This window comes from Schistocerca serialis, chromosome 4, assembly GCF_023864345.2.
Source record: "Schistocerca serialis cubense isolate TAMUIC-IGC-003099 chromosome 4, iqSchSeri2.2, whole genome shotgun sequence".
In the NCBI taxonomy this organism is placed as follows: domain Eukaryota; kingdom Metazoa; phylum Arthropoda; class Insecta; order Orthoptera; family Acrididae; genus Schistocerca; species Schistocerca serialis.
In genome coordinates this window covers 634,265,543-634,286,778 of record NC_064641.1, presented here as the reverse complement: position 1 = coordinate 634,286,778, position 21,236 = coordinate 634,265,543, and the positions used below count along the sequence as shown (strand labels likewise).

The window sequence follows — 21,236 nt, the reverse complement described above, 5'->3', positions numbered from 1 at the left end:
TGAGGTGCATGGCAGAGGGTATGTCCCATTGTACCGGTTATTAGGGCAGCACGATTGGTCACAGGTTTGTTTAATCGGTTAAACAAACCTGTGACCAATCGTGCTGCCCTTCCCTGTGTACGTTCAATATCCCCTGTTAGTCCTATCTGGTAGGGGTCCCACACACTTGAGCAAGATTTTAGAACAAGTCATACAAGTGATTTGTAAGGAAACACTTTTGTAGACTGACTGCACTTCCCCAGTGTTTTACCAATAAACCGATGTCTACTACATACTTTTTACCCACAACTGAAGCCAAGGGGTCATTCCATTTCGTATCCCTATAGTGTGTTACAGTCAGGTATGTCTATGAGTTGGCTGATTCTAACAGTGACTCGTTGATATTATAGCCATAGGACACTGTCTTTTCATTTTGTGAAGTGCAAAGTCTTACATTTTTGAACATTTGGAGCAAATTGCCAAACTGTGCACCATGCTAACATCTTATCAAGATCTGATTGAATATTTATGCAGCTCATCTCAGATAGTACCGCAGTATAGATAACTGTGTCATCTGCAAAAAGCAGATATTGTCTGTAAGGTCATTAATATACAGCATGAACTGCAAGAGCCCCAACATACTACCCTGAGGCACACCCGAAGTTACTTCTCCATCTGATGATGACTCTCCATCAAAGATAACTTGCTTTGTCCTTCCTACCAAAAAGTCCTCAATCCATTCACAAATTTCATTTGATGCCCCATATGGTCATACTTTTGACAATAAGCGTAGGTGCGGTACTGAGTCAAATGCTTTCTGGAAATTGAGAAACACTGCATCTACCCGATGGCCTCGATTCAGAGCTTTCAGTATGTCAAGTGAGAAAAGTGTGAATTGGGTTTCATATGATTGTTGTTTTCGAAAACCATGCTGGTCAGCATTGAGCAGCTCAGTCTGTTCAAAATATCTCATTATCATATGTTCTAAGATTCTACAACAAATCAATGTCAGGGGTACTGGACGGTAATTTTGTGGATCACTTCTACTACCCTCTTGTAGACAGGCATGACCAGTGCCTTTTTCAAAGAACTGGGCACGGGTTTTTGTCTGAGGGATCTACAATACATTATTGTGAGAAGAGGGGCTGAGTCAGCCACAAGTTCAGTATAGAATCTGACAGGGATTCCACCAGAGCCTGGAGCTTTGTTCAATTTTAATGACGTCAGCTGTTTTTCTGCACCGCTGGCACTAATACTTATTTCATTCATCTTTCCAGTGATATTAGGATTAAAGTGGGCAGTTCTCCTGGGTTTTCCTTTGTAAAGCAACATTTGAAAACTAAGTTCAGCATTTCAGCTTTTTGTGTGCTATCCTCGATTTCATCTCCTGTCTCATTTGGTATGGCCTGGACACTAACTTTGGTGCTATTAACAGCCTTTATCTATGGCCATAATTTCTTTGGATTTTGTGAAATGTTATTTGACAATATTCTGCTATGTTAGTAATTGAAGGAATCATGCATTGCTCTGTTGAAAGCAAATGTGTTTCATTCAGCATCTGTCTGTCAATAGCCCTATGCTTTCTTTAAGCTATTATGCAGTAATCTGTATTTCTTTACAATGACTGTATACCATGGAGGTTCCCTCCCATTGTGAACTGTTCTACTGTGTACAGATCTATCCAGTGCATGGTCAACTATTCTTTTAAATTTTAGCCAGAGTTCCTGTACATGCTCCTGACCCATGCTGAAAGTGTTAAGTTCCTCATTGAGATATGACATTACTGATTTTGTTATCTAGTTTAATGAACATACATATCTTTCCACTTGTTTCAGTTGTTTTTTGTATTTTGATAATCATTGTTGGCACAACCACATCATGATCACAGATGCCAGTTACGATGTGGACATCCTCAGAGAGGTCAGGTCTATTTGTTGCTATTAGATCCAATATATTTCCATCGTGAGTGGGGTTCCTAACTGTCTGTTCTAGGTAGTTTTCAGAGAAGGTTTTTAGTAAAATTTCACAGGATGTCTTACCACACACATCACTGACAAAACTGTAATTTTCCAAATTAATTGCTGGGTGATTAAAGTCACCACCAATGATTACAGTATGATTGGGAAACATATGTACAAGTGAACTGAGGTTTTCTTTGAAGTTTTCAGTTACATCAGGAGATGAGTCTGATGGGTGACCCAGAGATCCAATTATTATTTAATGCCCACCACTGGTACTGTGTCTTGCCCAAACAATCTCACATGCAGCTTCAATTTCTGTCTTGGTGGATTTGAGTTTTTTGTTTACTGTGACAAATACAGCAGCTCCATTTCCTGCTTGCTATCCTCTCGATATATGCTTAAATTTTCCCCAGAAATGTCACTGCTATCAATTTCAGGTTTCAACCTGCTTCCTGTACCTAGTATTATTTGAGTATTCACTACTTTTCATGAATGCTTCAAACTATGGCACTTTGTTGTAAATGCTTTGGCAGTTTACCATTACCATTTTGATACCCTCACCTGTTGGAGCCATTTCCTTCAATCTTACACTGTTACTTTTGGGTTTCCTGTAGCTTTCATTATCTGGATTGGATGGCGAGTCGCCTAATCTAAAAAGCACTTGTGTGCACCCCACACACAGTCAGCTATCTGGCTAGAAAATGTTCTACAAATATTTCGCACATAAAACAACAGTCTTTCTAGATGCAGAAACAGTGCATTAAAAAGAATTACATGTTGGCTGTGCAAACCCAAACACAAACATAATCTTGGTGATGGTTTGTAATAAACAATTTACACCAATTACAAATATTATACAGAAAACCTATAAAAATTAAAACTTTTGAACAAAATTATTGCTAAGAGTGAGATAACACATTATTTTGGAAAATGTGTCTTTATTACTGACAATTTCCCTCTTAAACCCCTGCAGCAATTAAACTGAGTACATATACAGTAGGACATGGCCACATGCTTCAAAATCTACCACAGTTGCTTTGCTGTATAAAACTAAATGGTGTGTGAGCAATAAGCCAAAGGGATACTTTGTGCATGGGCAAAAGGTGTAGTACTGTGCTGATTATGTTATACAGATTGGAATGGGGGTGGTGGTATCCTTTGGGAACTATGGATAGGCTCCATGGAGAATTGTTTTGCACCTCAAACATTTTTTACAGCTATACAAAGTTGTTTTGTTTGAATCTGCTCACAGCAACAAAGTACTTCAGATTTAAAGAATTCTGTACACAAAGTGACTGTTGTATCTATTTTCTGTTGAACAAGGGTCAGTATATAAATTGTAATATGTTTTCATCACCATAATCTTTTCAGTGATGTGCTACATAGCATATCCTTTTCTTAGCTCTGATAGGTTTTGCTTCTCTGCACACAAATAAGCTAACAAATGGGGATAAAATCTGGAATTCCTGTGGAAAAGAGCTTGCACTAACTAGTTATTGAAACTGGAACACCAGATTACAATTCACTAGCTATTTTCCATTGGCAATTTGTCAGTACTACTGTTCCAGTTCAGCATGTTGTTGTTAAAAACTTTTCTTTATTGCTGAAATGATTAAAATTACATGAATGTAGCCTTTGCTTGACCAGAATCACGAACAGTTCTGCGAGTTAGAGAAAGTTTAATCAAAGATGCTTAATATCATCAAGAAACCGAAGATGAATGATAATTACTGAATAAAGCATTACTGTGGTAATGGTATTAATGAAGTGATTTTTTAAATAAGATGTTATCAGCCCCTGGAATGTTTTAATAATTTGTGGAGTATGTTATTGAAATAAAAAGTTTAGAGAGAAACTGCTTAAAGCGTAACTTCATACCCTGTCTCTACAAGTTGAGATTTTTGTGATATAAAAAGTACAATCGTGGTAACAATGTATGCATTAAACATTGATGGGACAACATTGAAATATGTGGTAGACGTAGCTCACCGGTATTTCTTAACTAGGCCTGCAACAGTCCATGTGGCAGAGGTCTTGAATGTAATGGTCTGACTGCATGTTCTGTGCAGTTGACACACTCTTTCATTGTGGGGAAGAAACTTTGCACAATGAGCATATCTGTTTGAATTTAGTTTGGCCAAGTCATTGGCAGTTTGGAGAATGGCAGCAAGAGTGCAAGGCTGGCTGACAGATGAATGCTGATTCATGTCACAAATGCAGAAATGATTTCAGCAGGGAGAAAACATTTGTATTCAGTGTGGCAAGTTCAGTGAGGTGTTAGCAGCCCTGCAGCAGCAGCTTCATTCTCTTGCCCTCTGTCTAATCAGAACATTACCTGCCACAGCTAAAGATTTCACACATGCCTCTGTGTCATGCTGTTCTGTTCACATGTGATTTGCTGTTGGGGCAAGTGACTGATTCTTACAATCTGTTCCTCTATCACTCCTGGGCTATGCTAGAATCTTCCCAATATATTGACTAAAAACACTGTGCTTGCTTTTTGGCATCACATTATTTTGTATACTTGGGGTCCTGTGATAATTGCAGTCTATAGCCGTGACTACTCGCTGTGGTGTGTTTGCCCTTATTGTGATGATTATGGACCTTGGCTCCAGCATATTACTGATAATGCCTGAATACATTCAGCTTGTATGCTGTGTGAGGAACTGCAACATGAGATCACCACCCACCATAGTTGCCAGCTCATTCCCAGCAATTAAAATCTAATGCCATGTGCATAGGACACTATAGACTGAAGGATGGGCGTACTGCAAACTGTTGGTGAACTCAAGATTAAGTAATGGGTAGTACTACCCCAAATCATGCTGGACTTCTGATCCACAGTACAGGGAGCTATCTCACATCTTGTATTGTCATGCAGGAGTATTCAACCCTGTATTATATACGCCAGCATTGGAGATCAGTCACACACTATAAATGACTTTCCTGTAATCCTGTATCTATATATGTGTCCCATGTGACACTGCTTTGTCATGTCACATTTTAGTGCACACATTATTGCTATGCCTCATATAATTTTGTGGATTTTGAAGAAATTTTAAGTTACTAACAACAGTGTAACATAGCAGATTTCTAAAGCAATATTCACAAGGAAATAGTGAGAACCTTTCTTTTTGTGAAATTACAGGAAAAAAATTTAAAAAGGTACTGGAATGTGTACATCAAAATTGTGAAAGAATACAGTATTGTTGTGTTGAGTTTAGCTATTGGCTTTGAGACAGCAATGGATGTTAACTTTGGAACAGTGGGAATCTAGAAGATACTTGTTAGTTCTTTTCTTTTCTGTGGATTTGTCATAGATGGTACAGGGTTGGAACTGGTTGTTTACTACTTCTCTAATCAGTTCAAGCTAATGTTGGATAGCTGACTGTCAGAATCTTCCAGATGTTTAGATTTGTGGATGATTATTAATGTGAAAAATGAAAATCTAAGACTTTATTAATTGAGAGGAAATTACAGGTTGGCTACTTGTCTGGAAACCCTGGAAGCTTGCCAGGCAAATTGAATTTGGTGGAGAAGTAACAGAATTCTGAAAACCTTGTGGAATTTTGAGAGACTTTAAGAGGAGCTGAACTGTTTCTGACTCTGTTTAGGATTAGACTTCCAGACAAATTTACAGTCTTTGACAAAGAGCTGTGTGCAATCCTGAAGATTCTGGAGCAGATGATGTGTAGTCGACTGAATAACTTTGTCTGCTGTGATTCCTTATAAACCCTACAGACCATTCAGTGAATGTGCCTGGCAGACAAAGTGGTTCATAACAAAAGATACACTTCACACACTATGTTGTCTTCTGAGGAAGGAAGTATCATTCTGCTGGGTACCAGGCCCTGTGTGCGCGTTAAGGGAAATGAACAGCCTGACACAAAACCAATGGACATGTGCAGCAGAAATAATGTTCTAACCTTTGCTGTCCCCTTGTGTGCTGTTAGCTTCTTGTTGAAGTGGAGAGTTATGTGTCAGCTGGAGAATAAGTGGCTGGAGGCACAAGCTAACAAATTAAGGCCAGTGGAGCTGACAGTTCTGGTATGGCCAATATCAATCTGTTTTAACATGTGGAAAGAAGTGCCTTCAATACAGCTGAAGTTAGGCACCTCCTCCAGTGGGTGAAACTGCTAGTGCATGGTGTTAGTTGTATATTGTGGTTAGTATGCAACGTTTTACTTTCCTTTCTGGGTACTGCAAACTTTTTAAAAAAAAAAAAAAAAATCAGGCAGTCTAGTTAAAATGAGGAAGAGGAGGACGGGGATATCCTATCAGAACTTCAACCATGAAGAAAGTTGAGTCTTCCAAAATCAACAGATCCTTGTGCACTCATTGTACCTGGCATTTTCACTAGCTGTCTACTAACTTTCAAGTTCTCCTTCTGTTACCTTGTGTAAGGGACTGTCAAATGAAATGAGATAGTTGGAAAAAGTAAGTAAACTGTTCATTATTTAAAAAATAGTCACCTTAACTGTTAATACATTTAACCCACTGCGAGACAAGACGGTCTGTGCTCTCATGAAAAAATGTTTGCAGTTGCCTATGGAACTGTGATTGTACCCAGACTTGCACCTCCTTGTCCAGAGCAAATCAACAGCCAGGAATGTCTTTCTTCAGTGTGCAAAAAATATGGAAATCAGATGGGGAGAGATCGGGATTGTATTGGGGTTGTGTAAGGGCTTCCCATCGAAACTGTTACATACATTAATACTTGTTCCATAGATCATGAATACAAAATTTCGTAATGATGTGGAATGTGTCACTTTAACGTAAGTTTTCTTTACACAAAATAATTTTATTTTAGTTTTTATTTTATTTTTTTCAGTTTCTACTTCATATTTATCTGTTCACTTAAAATTTTCCATCTGTTTCATTTTCATTTAACTACCTCTTACACAAATCCGCATATGCTAGAATACGTGGAATGGTAGTTGTAGTCCATTTGGGTGGAGGTATTTTGAACTGGGATAGTGGAAGTGACTTTCTACATGGTATGATACTTGTCAGCCTGCTTGTTGCTATTGTAAAGTAAGCTATGCAATCACTGGACTCCGCCTTCTCCCACCAATCTATATGTGTAATCTTTCTTAGCGATATGAGTCACTCTTTAAAAGTAATCATAAACAATATTCAGTTACTTGCCACATGTCAAACTGGTTGAAAGAAACTGTGGGCAACCATTTCCACTAACACCTTACCACAAATGACTGCTGCTGCACGATCATTAGTATTACATATTTGGACTTGCTTATTGTCTTGCCTTATCCTGGATATGAAGCAACTGCTAAAAGCTAGAACTGTCTTATTTAATGAGTGAACCCAGCTACTGTTTTTTGAAAGGAAAGAGGGCATGTCAGTATTTTATGTTCTGTTGTATTGAGGACTGGAGCACTAGCTCATTTGGACATGGATGTGGGAGGGGATTGGCTGTGAACCTCATGAAGAAGCCATTGGGACATTCACCAGAAGTAATTTAGGGAAACCGTAATCAGGGTGGCTGGATGGAAATTTGAACATCGTTCTTTCCCAGAGTCCCTTGTGTCAACCAGTGTGCCACATTTCTCGGTACTGTTCCAGGTAGGCATCTGGTAGGTAGACGGTGTAACTGTCTACTGGATCAAGATTTCTAAGCTGATCAGTAACCTTGTTACAGCTATTGCATTAAGAGCCCCATAATTCATTTGTTATTTATTTTTTCCTTCAGGAATTTGAAAGAATAAGAGCATTCCAGTTCCTAGCTGAGATAAAGCAGAGATTCCAGTTAACATATGGCGCAAGGGCAAGCACTGCCCTAGCATATGGAATGAACAATGAGTTCGCACCTGTCTTAGCAAATGAGATGGTAAGATTTATTATATTGTTAAGAATCAGTTTTTTAGCCACAGTTTATGCATCCAAAGCTGACTGGTAGTTCCTAGTACTGAATTACTAATCAACTTAATTGTAGCAGATGATTGTGTTACACAGCAATAATAACTGTAATATGTGAGAAACATATACATTAGAAAATGCCCTAAAATGTTGTGTAACAAAATGTGGCAGTAGAACCAATAACATTATTAGTTATTTCATCTGTAGTGTTTCCTTTTCTTATCATATAATTCAACAGTCATTGTTGAAGTTTTCATGGTTTTAGTATTATTTTGTACTTACGTAAAGATAATCTTTATTTCAGAGACATTATTCAGAATCGAAGGAGATCGATACTATGTCTAGAGTCCGTGGTGATTTAAATGATCTGAAAGATATTATGGTAAAAAATATAGGTAAGTGCATATTAAATGATTATTATATATAGAGGGAAACATTCCACGTGGGAAAAATATATCTAAAAACAAAGATGATGTGACTTACCAAACGAAAGTGCTGGCAGGTCGATAGACACATATGTATGTGCGGATGGATATGTGTGTGTGTGCGCGCGAGTGTATACCTGGCCTTTTTTCCCCCTAAGGTAAGTCTTTCCACTCCCGGAATTGGAATGACTCCTTACCCTCTCCCTTAAAACCCACATCCTTTCGTCTTTCCCTCTCCTTCCCTCTTTCCTGAGGAAGCAACCGTTGGTTGCGAAAGCTTGAATTTTGTGTGTATGTTTGTGTTTGTTTGTGTGTCTATCGACCTGCCAGCACTTTTGTTTGGTAAGTCACATCATCTTTGTTTTTAGATATATTAAATTATATATACACTGAATAGCATTTGAGGATCTTATATTATCAGATGTCACAGTTATTTACTATTTTTAAGCTTATTCTTTCATGTGGTTGCTTATCAAGCAATGTGTTATTCATAGTGATGCAGTGACAGCTGGTTATCCTGTGTATGACTAAGAATATCTTTGTCTTGCTAACAGTATTTCATGGGTTGTCCTTGTTTGTGCTGTGTGTAATTTCTGATTAAGTATCAGTTGGTTGGCACTGCTTGTGAGATGGACTCACTGAGGTGTCTGTTTTGGGATATTGACGACAAAATTGTCGTCCTCTTTATCACCAGTTTAATCATTTGTGCTGCATTTGCAGCATACCTGAACTTTCAGTGTGAAGCAATACATTGGGTTTTTTGGCATGGCTGGGTCAAAGTGTCACTTGTATACATTGGAGATAAAAAACAATAGAAACAATACAGTGTATTTGTGATCTATACTTACTTGTTTGTAAATTATAGCTGTCATTGGCCGGGTGATAATCCCCACCTTGACAAACGTACAAATCATTATTGGAGTAAAAAGATTATGTAAATATACTTACTGTGATAGGTCATTTGGGAAAGAATAATAGAGAAATTCAGTTGTAGAGACGACTAGGAGATATAGCACCATTGTTAATATTGAATAAGGGTGTTACACACTAGAATGGTAAAGTTTGGGTTTTTAAATTTATGTATGTCCCCCCCCCCCCCCCCCCCCATGCTTTGGCGGGGGCTTGCCATGCTTTGGCGGGGGCTTGCCATGCTTTGGCGGGTTTGTACTTGTGCTTGGCTTCCATGGGGCCATAGCCTTTGCAGCATTTTTTCCCTTCCATGCTGCATGCCTATCCTCTTGATATTCTTTTGCCCCTCCCTTTGGGAACATGTCTCAGATGTTTTTTGAAATGTTCTGCATTTTCAGTAGGCAATATCAGAACAGTCTCTTCACTGCTTTTTTCTTTGTTTCTTTCTTTGTTCCGCTTCTCTTATCTTTCCTCTGCTTCAACATTTGAGGCTCCTCTTTTTCTTCTTCCTCCCTGTGCTCTCCTGAAGAATGGCCCATGCATCTGACGCATAACGGGTGACTAAAGTGCGCGTCATTTATGTTGGCGGCCGAGTTAAGGTTCGTTCTGTGCATCTGACGTCACAAAACACAGTCAGCCAATGAACAGAGAACGGCGTTGCCAGATCTCGACTGCAGTGCAGAGCACAGACGAGTGTCTCCAGTTTTAGAAACGTTCAGTCATAAATAAAGTAATGGAACAGAAGCAATGTCTTGATAGCAGACTTTCTTTTATAGAAAGTTTGGAAAAAGCATTCTTTATACCAATTGCTTCATATTCTATTAATTAATTAAACCAAACAAGCAGTAAGACTCCTAATTCAGGCGATAGCAAGGAAAGGTGTTTGTATCAATCTCACGAACCGCTTTTTCGCAATAAAGAACAGCGGCAATTGTTTATTTCCTATTGTACTTAGACGAAGCATGAGTAATCCATAGTCATACCAATAGTGTTTGTCAGTATTTTCCGTCACATGTTAGAGTCCTCATGGAGTTATTTCACCAGGCGAGCTGCGTTAGCATAACGGTTAAGCTGTTAGCCTAGTAAGCGAAAGGTTATGAGTTCAAACCTTGTGCGGTGCATAATATTTTCTTCATTTAAAAACAATATCGAAGTGTCTTACTTTATGAATTTTATTCGTTTGAATGCAGTTTTTTGAAATTTCTAGTGCTTTGTCTCTTCATTAATCCTTTTGCTGCTGCAGACACGTGCTCCCCGCATTCCACGCTGTGCGCGATTTTGTCATCACTGCAATGCTTACCTGTGCAGACACATGGTGTTCCCACTGCTTTGACACACCTATCATTCGATTTCACAAAAACTATTTGGCCCAAAAATTTGATTTTTATACATCTTCTTGACTGATACCTTCCCCCCATAAATGATTAAATTTTGTTTCGATGTTCAGCAATAAATGTAGTAAACCATTGCACAAAATTTTGAAGAGCTTGCAGAGGTAAAAGTCCATAGTGTATACTTTCCGTATGGTCGATTTTAGTTGCCACAATGTTGAGAATGAAATATGGACAAGATACCTAAATTTCATATAAAATTTACTGTATAACAATATCTCATTTAATTTAAGTACCACATAGGTGTCGTATGTAATATTGAGAAATATTCCATCTTTCGCGACTGTAATAAAAGTTTTATTTACACCGGGCACTTTTGGCTTTATTTTAAAGCACTGGCCACAAGCAGGAATGAGTACAGTGCAGCCAGCACCTGAAAAGGATGTGTCATTCCATTGTGTGCCATGGAGAAGCTGTGGTGAAAGAAAGGGAAGCATGCAAGGCCTTGTCTGTGGCACATCATGAAGAAGCTAATCGGCAGCCTGCCATACCCAGTCACTATTGAAATAATGCCACAGATGGCGCACCACAGTGGAGCACAGCACTGCCACACAGATTCAGAGAGAGCTCTTTATGACAAACAGATGGCTATGACAATGATATCAAGCTGCATGATACCCGCGACTAACGTAACCTAATGTGGCACGATCTGTCACAGATAGCAAGCAGTCTGCTACTGTCCTTACTACCCATCCAGATTACTGCTAATTTTTTTTATCCTGTGACACTTGCCATAGCTCTTTTCTTCCTCTGCCGGTAAACCTGCTAATCTTCAATCATTGTCATCTCTTTCACATCCCCTGATGGACCTGTATTGGTGGGTAATCATATCCAGTCATATGGGGAAGATTGCTCTCACATCCTGTAGTAACTAGGTTCAAAAACTAACAAATGCAGAGGTAACTGTAGATCTTTTGTGATGATCATCATGATAGTGTGGGCATGAAGGTGCTCCACCATTAAAAATGAACTCTTCAGATAAATTAAATACCTTCAGTATTATCCAAGTATTTCAAACAGTCTTGTATTTTAATCTATGCAATCTTCTGCAATCCTCTGCTGTCTTCACCATTTCATCTCTCAATTACCCATTTGTTTTCTGTTGTATTCTTTTCCTCTGTCTTGGACCAACATTTCCTAGTGCTTGATCTGAAACTTTCAACAACCTGTAGTTCTTTGAAACTGTCCGCTTACCAATTCCTAAATATTGTATATATTTCTAATTCTCGAGTTGTAATCTGCAGTTCATAACCAATAATGGGAATCAAAAAATTCACAATGAAAAAGTTCTAAATAATAAGGTTAACAATATAAAGAAAGAAAAGAGGAAGTATTACATTGTTGTTCAGATGATATTAAAATGCTACTAAGAGAGGGGCCTTTTTTAGCAAGTATTGATAATGATGGTGCAAAGGCCTGATATGAGGATAGAAATTTTAAAGAAAATTGCTAATCAAAATTTTGAACGAGATTGCAGTGTTAAATTTGCTTTCTAAGTTCATAAAAGAATAATAATGCAACAGAGTGTTGGTGATAGCTCTAACCATTAGATCCAGAACTAAAGGGTAGACTTTCAATGACTACCATATGTCAAAAAGTAAAGACAGTAAGAGCAAGCAAAACAGATTAATTATGGGACTGACTGGAAAATTAATTAACAATTGTACAGAAATACAGATAGCAAAATGACTATATTGAATGAGACTTTATCAAGAATTCAGAAGTATTTTAAGTAACATAAACTGTGTCCACAGGCCTGGTGGACACATCAGTACTTACCAACCGCCATGTCGTCATTGGACGTGATGTGGAGGGGTGTGCAGTCAACACACCATTCCTCCCAGCCATTGTCAGTTTTCGTGATCTGGAACTGCTGCTTCTCAATCAAGTAGCTCCTGAGTTGGCTTCATGACACTGATTACACCCTGTTCCAGTCCTCTTACTAAGGAAAAATCCTCAATAGTACTGGGAATCAAATAAAAGCCCTCTGTGTGGCAGTCAGCTGCACTGACCACTCACGTGTGGAGACAAAGTGTTTTAAGAGTTACTGTATGTTGTTACTATTAATCCCGATGACGATAAAAGTTCACTGCCTTCATTAGTAGGTGTGTTCTGTGACTTTCATGTTTCTTCCTGGCTTCTAGCTTTGTATCAGAACAACTGTTGGAAGTTTTTGTGAGAAGTCTGACTCGATGGGTGGTTGGGTGAGAAGTACTGGTCTTATTTTCTAACCAGTAAGATAATTAATGTAAAAATTAAATTGTTAGTTATCCCTCTTCTTTATTTGTCTTTTACATTTGAGTGATCTATTCTTGGTTTAAAATATTCAGCAGTGTTCCTGGACTTGATTTTCATTGGGAACCTTAGCTCATGCATTTGAGAAATCCTAGTAAAAGCTTTTTCGTAAAACTGCTAAGCCTTAAGTCACTTGGTCGTAATCCATAGGATGCCCAAAGGTCCTGCATGTAATAAAATGACATGTCTTAATAGGTATAATTGCATTACTGAGAGCTTCGTGTGAATTTTATTCTTTTCTGTGAGTGAAGGTTGGTGAACTCTTCTCTTTACCCTGAGTGTCAGCTTGTAGTATGGTTGCAACTTTATCAGCCCCACAGTCTCCAGTTCTGAATGCTCTATTGACTTTTGAGCATTGGGGTCTTAAAATAAGAGTGTGGAGTGGGCTATTTTGGGGCAGGCCTTTATTTTTTTACTAGGCATAGACCATATCAATTCAGACAGGCTAGGAAAAAATCTTACATTCATTGTCTCAGATGTTACTGAATTTAGCATATGTTAAAATGAAGAAATACATATCTTTTTCTTTCCTCCAAAAAAATTTCCGCTCAGAGATATAGCCCTCCAAAAATGACACTGCGCATACCATTTTGAAGATGCGAATTTCGGAAAAAATTTTAAAGTCTTTTGGAACAGTCCTAGATATTTTGTTGGTTTTTTTATTTGAAAGATAATTGCCTTATGATTACAGGGAAGTCTTCCATTTGGACTGATCTGTCAAAGTTTTTTTACTATAGTATTCTGAACTTTTTTATAATTTATGGAAAAAATTTCTTTCAAAAATGCCAGTCCACAATTTTTTTTTCTGTTGATTAGCACCATATAGTTCTACAATCCTTGAAAACAAGAGCTTTCACTTTTAGGTTGAGCAGGTTTTATAAACAATTGAATTTTTTGTCATGCATAAAACCTGTTTTATTACCACATTATCAAATATCAGGCTTATAAAAATCAAAATTTTAGTTTTGAAAGTTGAGTAAGAGACTCATTTTTCAAGCATTTTAAATGGTTCAAATGGCTCTGAGCACTATGGGACTTAACATCTGTGTTCATCAGTCTGTCCGAGGCAGGATTGGAACCCGCGACCGTAGCGGTCACGCGCTTCCAGACTGAAGCGCCTAGAACCGCACGGCCACACCGGCCGGCTTTTAAATGGTTCCAAAATGTATGTGAAAGGTCCAAAAACTTGAAGGTTTCAATTTATACAACTTCTGTGCACTCTGTTTTGTACTGAAATTAGTCAGTCAATGAACTAAAAACATGTTCCACTGCTTCAGTATCTTCCTTTGATACGGAGTGATGCCTTCCTGTTGAACCAATAAGAACTGGAGCGCTTACAGCCTTCAAAACATCCTGAACAGGAAGTGAGCACTGATGGTGTTGTTGCTGTCCTTCATCTGGAAACCTATATCCAGCAGCTGATTCATGTGGTAGCATAGAGTTCACTACATTTTCATTTAACTCATAACTGGTGTCTATAATCTATGCAATCCATCAGTCAGTCATACACACGTGCCACAAACATCCCCCTTCTCAGGTTGTGAGTCTGAATATTATCCTGCTGTTTCTGAGATGTTGGCCAAACAAACAAAATTTCTTCTTTAGTGCTCTTTAAAGTGCGTGCAATATGAGTTAGCCCATCACTTTGAGTCCAAATATGTACCTTCTGGATTCCGTTCACAGTAGTAGCTTGTTTGGACCATTCTTCTTTTTTCTGCTCATGGAATTCTTCAATATCCTCTTTGCACAAAAGAATAAAGACTGTGGATGTGTAAGATTTCACGACTCTCGTAAAACCCTCAACATTTTGAATTGCAGCTGTATTTGGTCTGGAAAGATTACATTTTGTAGCATGGTGCTTCAGCAGGCCTCCTAAACCATCACAAGGCCCTTTCCCGTGACCAGTAGCACTGTATACCCAGTCAGTTGGCACAAGTGACTTACTCAATTCAAACTGTTGGTAACAATTTTTAAAATGAATAGGAGCACCATTAGAAATAATGATTATCTTCTCTGCCCCTGTTTGCAGTTGAAGAATTTTGCACATTGGTAGCATAGCTTGTGCTGAGTTATGTCCTGTGTCATCACTTACAACTGCAACACTTGTGGTCTTGTTTTGAAAATATGTCACTCCTGTAAAAATTGAAACCTGGTAATTACTCCAATGATACCCTTGTACTCTTGTGGGAGAATTACAGACCATTTCTCAGCAAAATCACCGTGAAACACTAAACATAGTTCTTCAGCCTGTACGCACCCTTTCACATCTGCAATGTGTTGTTGTTGCAGTTTCTTCAGATGCTGATATGTTACCGTTTCACTGACCACTTAATAAGATCATCAATGAAACTGTCAAAGACAACAGTTTTCTTAATTCGTTTATTTTCCTCCCTTGTCACATATGTAATGTCTACAAAGTTATCTGTGACGTCTTCCAGGCCGGGTGTCTAAAGACAGTCCTCCCTTTCCAGGACAGTCACCACATTCTTGAAACAAACAACTCTCTCACTTTGCATCACAGACTACTAATGACTTCACACGCCTAACCAAGGTGTCATATATCACGTGCCCCAGTAGGTTCTTCAAAGTTACCTCACAAACTTCAAAATTTGTGCTGTACACACATAAAGAGACATCTCTAGGTGGGTGTGGAACTATCCCCTTAGGTCATACTGCACAAAATTTTGATCCTCCAGTATGTGAAGTTGTATAGTTGCTCTTATAAATTGCAAAAGTTTCTTTAATACTGCGAGTCATATACCTCTTCACTTCACAACTTCTTGACCTTCAACTGTAACAGTTATAGTGTCTTTTTGTTGGCACTCTGGTGAGAACAGTCCCATTTATCTTCCAGATGAAATGACTGCACTATTTGAACTTGAGCTGCTTCTACAGGATGGCTGTAATAGGGATCTGGTCTTCCAGAGACTCCTTTTACAGACCTCCCATTTCTTGATTTGTCTACCATGTATTTTGATACTAATGATACGTGGTTCAAAATTATTTTCTTTGAAAATGTCTGTGGAATAATAGTTAAAACTTGCACCTTTTCACTGTAGAATGTACAATATTCAACAGCTGAATTGATATTTGTGAAAAATTCCTTGCAAAAGGTGCAAGAGTGCTTTGGTTCATTTTCTTCTCAAGATGGAATTTCTACTTTGAGGAGTGTTGTCAGTTTTGCTGTAGTGTATTCATCCATAGCTTTAGTGATTTCTCTGCACTTTCTTGATGCATAGAGCTTATGACTTGACTTCACTGACCAGTTTTTTAACAGGACTAACACCTACCTCTGTAGTTGAATGATTCAGGGTGTTTAATTCTTCCTCTGTTGATGCAAAATCTGCATGATCTGCACCATGGAGGCTTCACATTGTTCAGATACTATCATTGTTGTTATGTCAAAACATTTAGAACACAAAAAGTTGTCACTGGAAACAACTTCACTTTGAAACAGTCTTCAAATGAGAACACTTATTCTCAACTTGAACAAAGTCTGTTTTTTTCCTGTCTTATATATCACTCTTTTATGGATATGCAAATAGTCAGCACAATTCACTCTCCTGTGACCCCAGTCAGAAGACATTTCAAACAGTCCTTTTCACAAAACACATTGCAACTGTGTCAACTGGCAAATTCCTCATGAAAATGCAGAACTCACTGGATGGTCTCAGATTTCTTATAAGCCTCTTCCCTAAACAAATTAGCACTGAACAACTAAGATATAGAAACCTGCAATGAACAGGCATGGCAAAGAAACTGCAACAAAGTGGAAAAGAAATACCTTCAGCAATGAAAGTGGAAAAGAAATAACTGCAACAAAGAAAGCAGTAAGAAATAACTTCAACAAAGACAATAGAAATAAACACTGTAATAAAGAAATTAGTAAGAAACAACTTCATTGAAATGCACATTACCCTTGAAAGTTAAAAAAAAGGATTTTTTAAAATAAAACCTGTCCAACTTAAAAGTGGAAGCTCTCCTTCACAAAGACTGTAGTACTACATGGTGCTAATCAACAGAAAAAATCTAACTTTACTGGATTGGCATTTTGAAAAAAAAAATTTTTTCTGTAAATTTTAAAAACAAATTCAAAAGGCAATAGTAAAAGAACTTTGACAGATATGTCCAAACGGAGGATACTGTTGTAATCATAAGGCAATAAGGAGGATACTGTTGTAATCATAAGGCAATTATCTTTCAAATAAAAAACTCTAACAAAATATCTAGAACTGTTACAGAGATGCAGCATTTTTTAAAAAAATTCTGAAATTCACATCTTCAAAATGGCGTTCACAGTATTATCTTTGGAGGCCTGTATCTCGGGGCAGGAATTTTTTTGGAGAAAACAAAAGTGATATGTATTATGCCATTACATAATTGAACAAATGTTCAATAAAAGTCCTCTCTGGTATGTGTGAGAATACACATGGATCTTAAGATATGAGAAATCTCCAATGATAGCCAAGGAGTTATCTTTCACACAGTGTCTTGGAACAAAGGCAACATGTTTCTGGAAAAAATGTGGCTTGAGGTGTAGTATAGCAAATAATGGTTCATTGTTAGCAAATGCACACCTTACCACTATTGAGAAATACTCCAAGTGAAATGAAATTAAATGGAAAAAAGGATGTTTTGGGTGGCAGGAGGAAAAAAGGAAGAGTGGTAGAGGCATCTGTGTATTTTGGATGATATAACTATATTAAGTTGTAATTGCAACCTGGCATAGACACTCTATTTCAAATGAAAATATTTCTTCACAGAAAATGTTGCACGAAGAGGGGAAAGGCTGGAGCTTCTGGTGAACAAGACTGAAAATCTCAGCGCAAATGTAAGTACCCAGTACTGTTCAGGAACGTACAGAATTGTTGTTGGATATGTGACCTCACATTCTTCTGATACCTGTATCTTTATTTCCAGTCTGTCACTTTCCGGAAAACTAGCCGAAATCTTGCAAGGTCAATGTTCTGGAAGAATGTCAAACTCTATGTTATTATTGGTGTAGTTATTACGGTGAGTAGTGAGTTTCCAGGCCTTTGGTGTATCCTGCTTTCATTACTGATATTAGTTTATCTGTTAATCATGTGAAATTCCTTATTGCCTTAGAAGAGCCTTTGGTTCTGTGGCAGATTTGGATTCTTTTGTTTTGGAAGTATAATGTGTGTCTTGGAGGCATATCTGCTAGTTATTTTGATCTACATAAAAAAAGAAAAGGAAAAAACCTTAATTCAGTTAAGAGAATTTGATCTGCCTTACAACATTTCGTGTGTAGATTTCACATGATCATTGTGGTCAAAATACACATTGATTATAACAGATAAAACTCAGTTGTAGTACAGAAAATTATATTGTATCAAATGTACGTTATTCCTCGGAAGTAGTAGTGACACAAACTTTGACAGAAAATGTTGCTGTAAGTATTTGAAATGAATTTGTTGTTTTTATTGTCTTTGATCCACTGACTGGTTTGATGCCACTCTCCATGCTAGTCAAATCCATACAAGATTCTTCACATCTGCCCAACTAGTGCACACTCTCTCTCTCTCTCTCTCTCTCTCTCTCTCTCTCTCTCTCTCTCTCTCTCTCTCTCTCAGCTCCCACCCCCACCCCCACCCCACCTGCCCCCTTTCCATTATGACACTGAGTGATGGTACTTTGATCTTGATGCCTCATTGTCCTATCAACCCATATCTTCTTGTAGTCAAGTTGTGCCTTAAATTTCTTTTCTCCCCAGTGTGATTCAGTAGTTCTACGTTAGCTATCTAATCTACCTGTCTAATCTTAAGCATTCTTCTGTAGTACCACATTTCAAAAACTGTCGCCAACAGTTAAATTGTGTTCTGTGACAAAGTCTACCAGGTGGCTCCCCCTTTCATCACTTTCCCATCATTTTATTTTCTCCTGTTATTTTTCCTTCCCTTCCTTTTCGTATTATCAAATTCCATTCCTCCCAGAACATAAATTTTCATCTCGCGTAACTACATAACTAATTTATTTTATCTCATCATACATTATTTCAGTGTCATAATAATTGCTTTTTCTTATAGTGATAAAATTTAAGTAAATAAAACTTGATTTTTGTTTTTATTATTTGTTGGTTAATAACACACTATACAGTTACTGTTTCTATATCATAGATTGTGGGAAGACATACCTGGGATTCTCTTGTTTTTGAAATTTACATTTTCTGTTAAAATTTTATGTATAACTGCTAAAATTTTACATTTCATAAATATGAACTTCATTTATCTAATTGTGTTTGTCTGCAATTTTCTTTTAGGTTCTGATTTACTTCATCATATCAATGGCATGTGGTGGTTTGGCATGGCAGAACTGTGTGGGCAGTTAGATGGATCACGTTTGTGAGACAGTCAAACAGGAGATTAAAATACATGATGAAGATGTGGCAAATCATTAAATTCTTGCCATATCAGACTGAAAAGTGAAAGAATGACATGTTGAAGTGTTCCACACTTAAAAGTTTTATAGATGTTTTCATATCACATTGTATATTAATAGCTTTCTGGTTTCTGCCCGATGAAATCCATTTTGTGACTGTTGTAATATATATATATATATATATATATATATATATATAAAAACAAAGATGATGTGACTTACCAAATGAAAGTGCTGGCAGGTCGACAGACACACAAACATAAACACAAAATTCAAGCTTTCGCAACAAACTGTTGCCTCATCAGGAAAGAGGGAAGGAGAGGGAAAGACGAAAGGATGTGGGTTTTAAGGGAGAGGGTAAGGAGTCATTCCAATCCCGGGAGCGGAAAGACTTACCTTAGGGGGAAAAAAGGACGGGTATACACTCGCGCACACACACACATATCCATCCACACATATACAGACACAAGCAGACATATTTAAAGATAAAGTGAAAACTCTTTATCTTTAAATATGTCTGCTTGTGTCTGTATATGTGTGGATGGATATGTGTGTGTGTGCGCGAGTGTATACCCGTCCTTTTTTCCCCCTAAGGTAAGTCTTTCCGCTCCCGGGATTGGAATGACTCCTTACCCTCTCCCTTAAAACCCACATCCTTTCGTCTTTCCCTCTCCTTCCCTCTTTCCTGATGAGGCAACAGTTTGTTGCGAAAGCTTGAATTTTGTGTTTATGTTTGTGTTTGTTTGTGTGTCTGTCGACCTGCCAGCACTTTCATTTGGTAAGTCACATCATCTTTGTTTTTAGATATATATTTCCTACGTGGAATGTTTCCCTCTATTATAACTATATATATATATATATATATATATATATATATATATGTATGTGTGTGTGTGTGTGTGTGTGTGTGTGTGTGTGTGTGTGTGTGTGTCACTATCAGTAGTAAATTCCATATTTGTTGTATGCAGCAAAATTCCAGAGTAAGAGAATGTGTAAAAGTAATTAAATTTTTGAAACTGGTCACTGCTCACAGTATAGATGAAGCCACGAGCAAAATGAAGAAAAGAATATGCTGTGTCAGAAGTGTCCACTTTAGATTTTTACAGTGCTCCTAAAATGGTCGAGGGAGCAGTGGCAAAAGGCAAGAATCCTTTTCAGTTAGCATGTCAAGTAGAAGCCAGCTGCTATCTTTAGATGAAAGAAAAGAATCATAAAATGTCTTTAAAGCTTTGCTGTCAAAGTGTGTTGTAACATTTAAAATTTAATCTGTGAATTATTTAGATTTGTATGGCTGCAAATACTAGTAACACTTCATCAACAAACTCTTTGACAAAGTACAGCATTGTTCTTTCTATGTGGTTTCATCTTTATTTATATAAGTTAATTATTGATGGCAAGAGATCCAGGTTGTGTTGTGCTACGCATACCACATGAACCTGTTTGAAACAGTCTCAGAGAAGTTATCTGTGTTAATAGCTATGGGTAAGATTTGTGTACAGATCACATGTTTTCTGTAGGACATAGGTTTTACCATCTGGTTCTCTGGGAAGAACTAGTTAATTTGGAACAACCAGAAACACTCACAGGTTTCAGTGCATTCTGTTTCTCACCATGGTTTTATCTGTGAGATGAATGTTGATGCTTGTTTGTTAACTGTCATGTGTCTTAACAGTGGTCTAAAGAAAAATATTTTATTAGCAGTGATCAGATGTAATATTTGCTTACAATACAGTTTGTCTGTTTTATTATTATAGCAGCTTGTTTTCAATTTTTGTTAGTAAAAGTATGCTTTTAAAAGTGTTTCAGTTGATATGTTTTTCACAAGTGAAAATGAGAGGTCTGCATTAATGATTACATGATAATGTAAAAGAAATTTTAAAGGCATGTTCATTACTTAAGTAGTGAGCATTGCAAAGCACCAGGTAGTTGACGATAGTTTGATACAAGCAAGCAACAGTTCTGGGTTGTATTTTGATGATTGCTCTTGCCACGAGTTCATT

The 21,236-nt window shown here is 37.6% G+C and overlaps 1 protein-coding gene across 3 annotated transcripts in view; it reads left to right on the top strand.

The window, feature by feature from the left end:
* The window catches only part of LOC126475473 (vesicle-associated membrane protein 7), a 43,304-nt gene extending 22,268 nt beyond the window's left edge, over nucleotides 1-21,036 (top strand). For all 3 annotated transcript variants that reach the window (XM_050103363.1, XM_050103361.1, XM_050103362.1), the window contains exons 3-7: nucleotides 7,651-7,788; nucleotides 8,122-8,212; nucleotides 17,601-17,668; nucleotides 17,758-17,850; nucleotides 19,118-21,036. In XM_050103363.1, the coding sequence (XP_049959320.1) occupies nucleotides 7,651-7,788; nucleotides 8,122-8,212; nucleotides 17,601-17,668; nucleotides 17,758-17,850; nucleotides 19,118-19,186 (459 nt within the window). In that variant the 3' untranslated portion in view covers nucleotides 19,187-21,036. The remainder of the gene's footprint in view (nucleotides 1-7,650; nucleotides 7,789-8,121; nucleotides 8,213-17,600; nucleotides 17,669-17,757; nucleotides 17,851-19,117) is intronic.
* The last annotated feature ends 200 nt before the right edge of the window (nucleotides 21,037-21,236 follow it).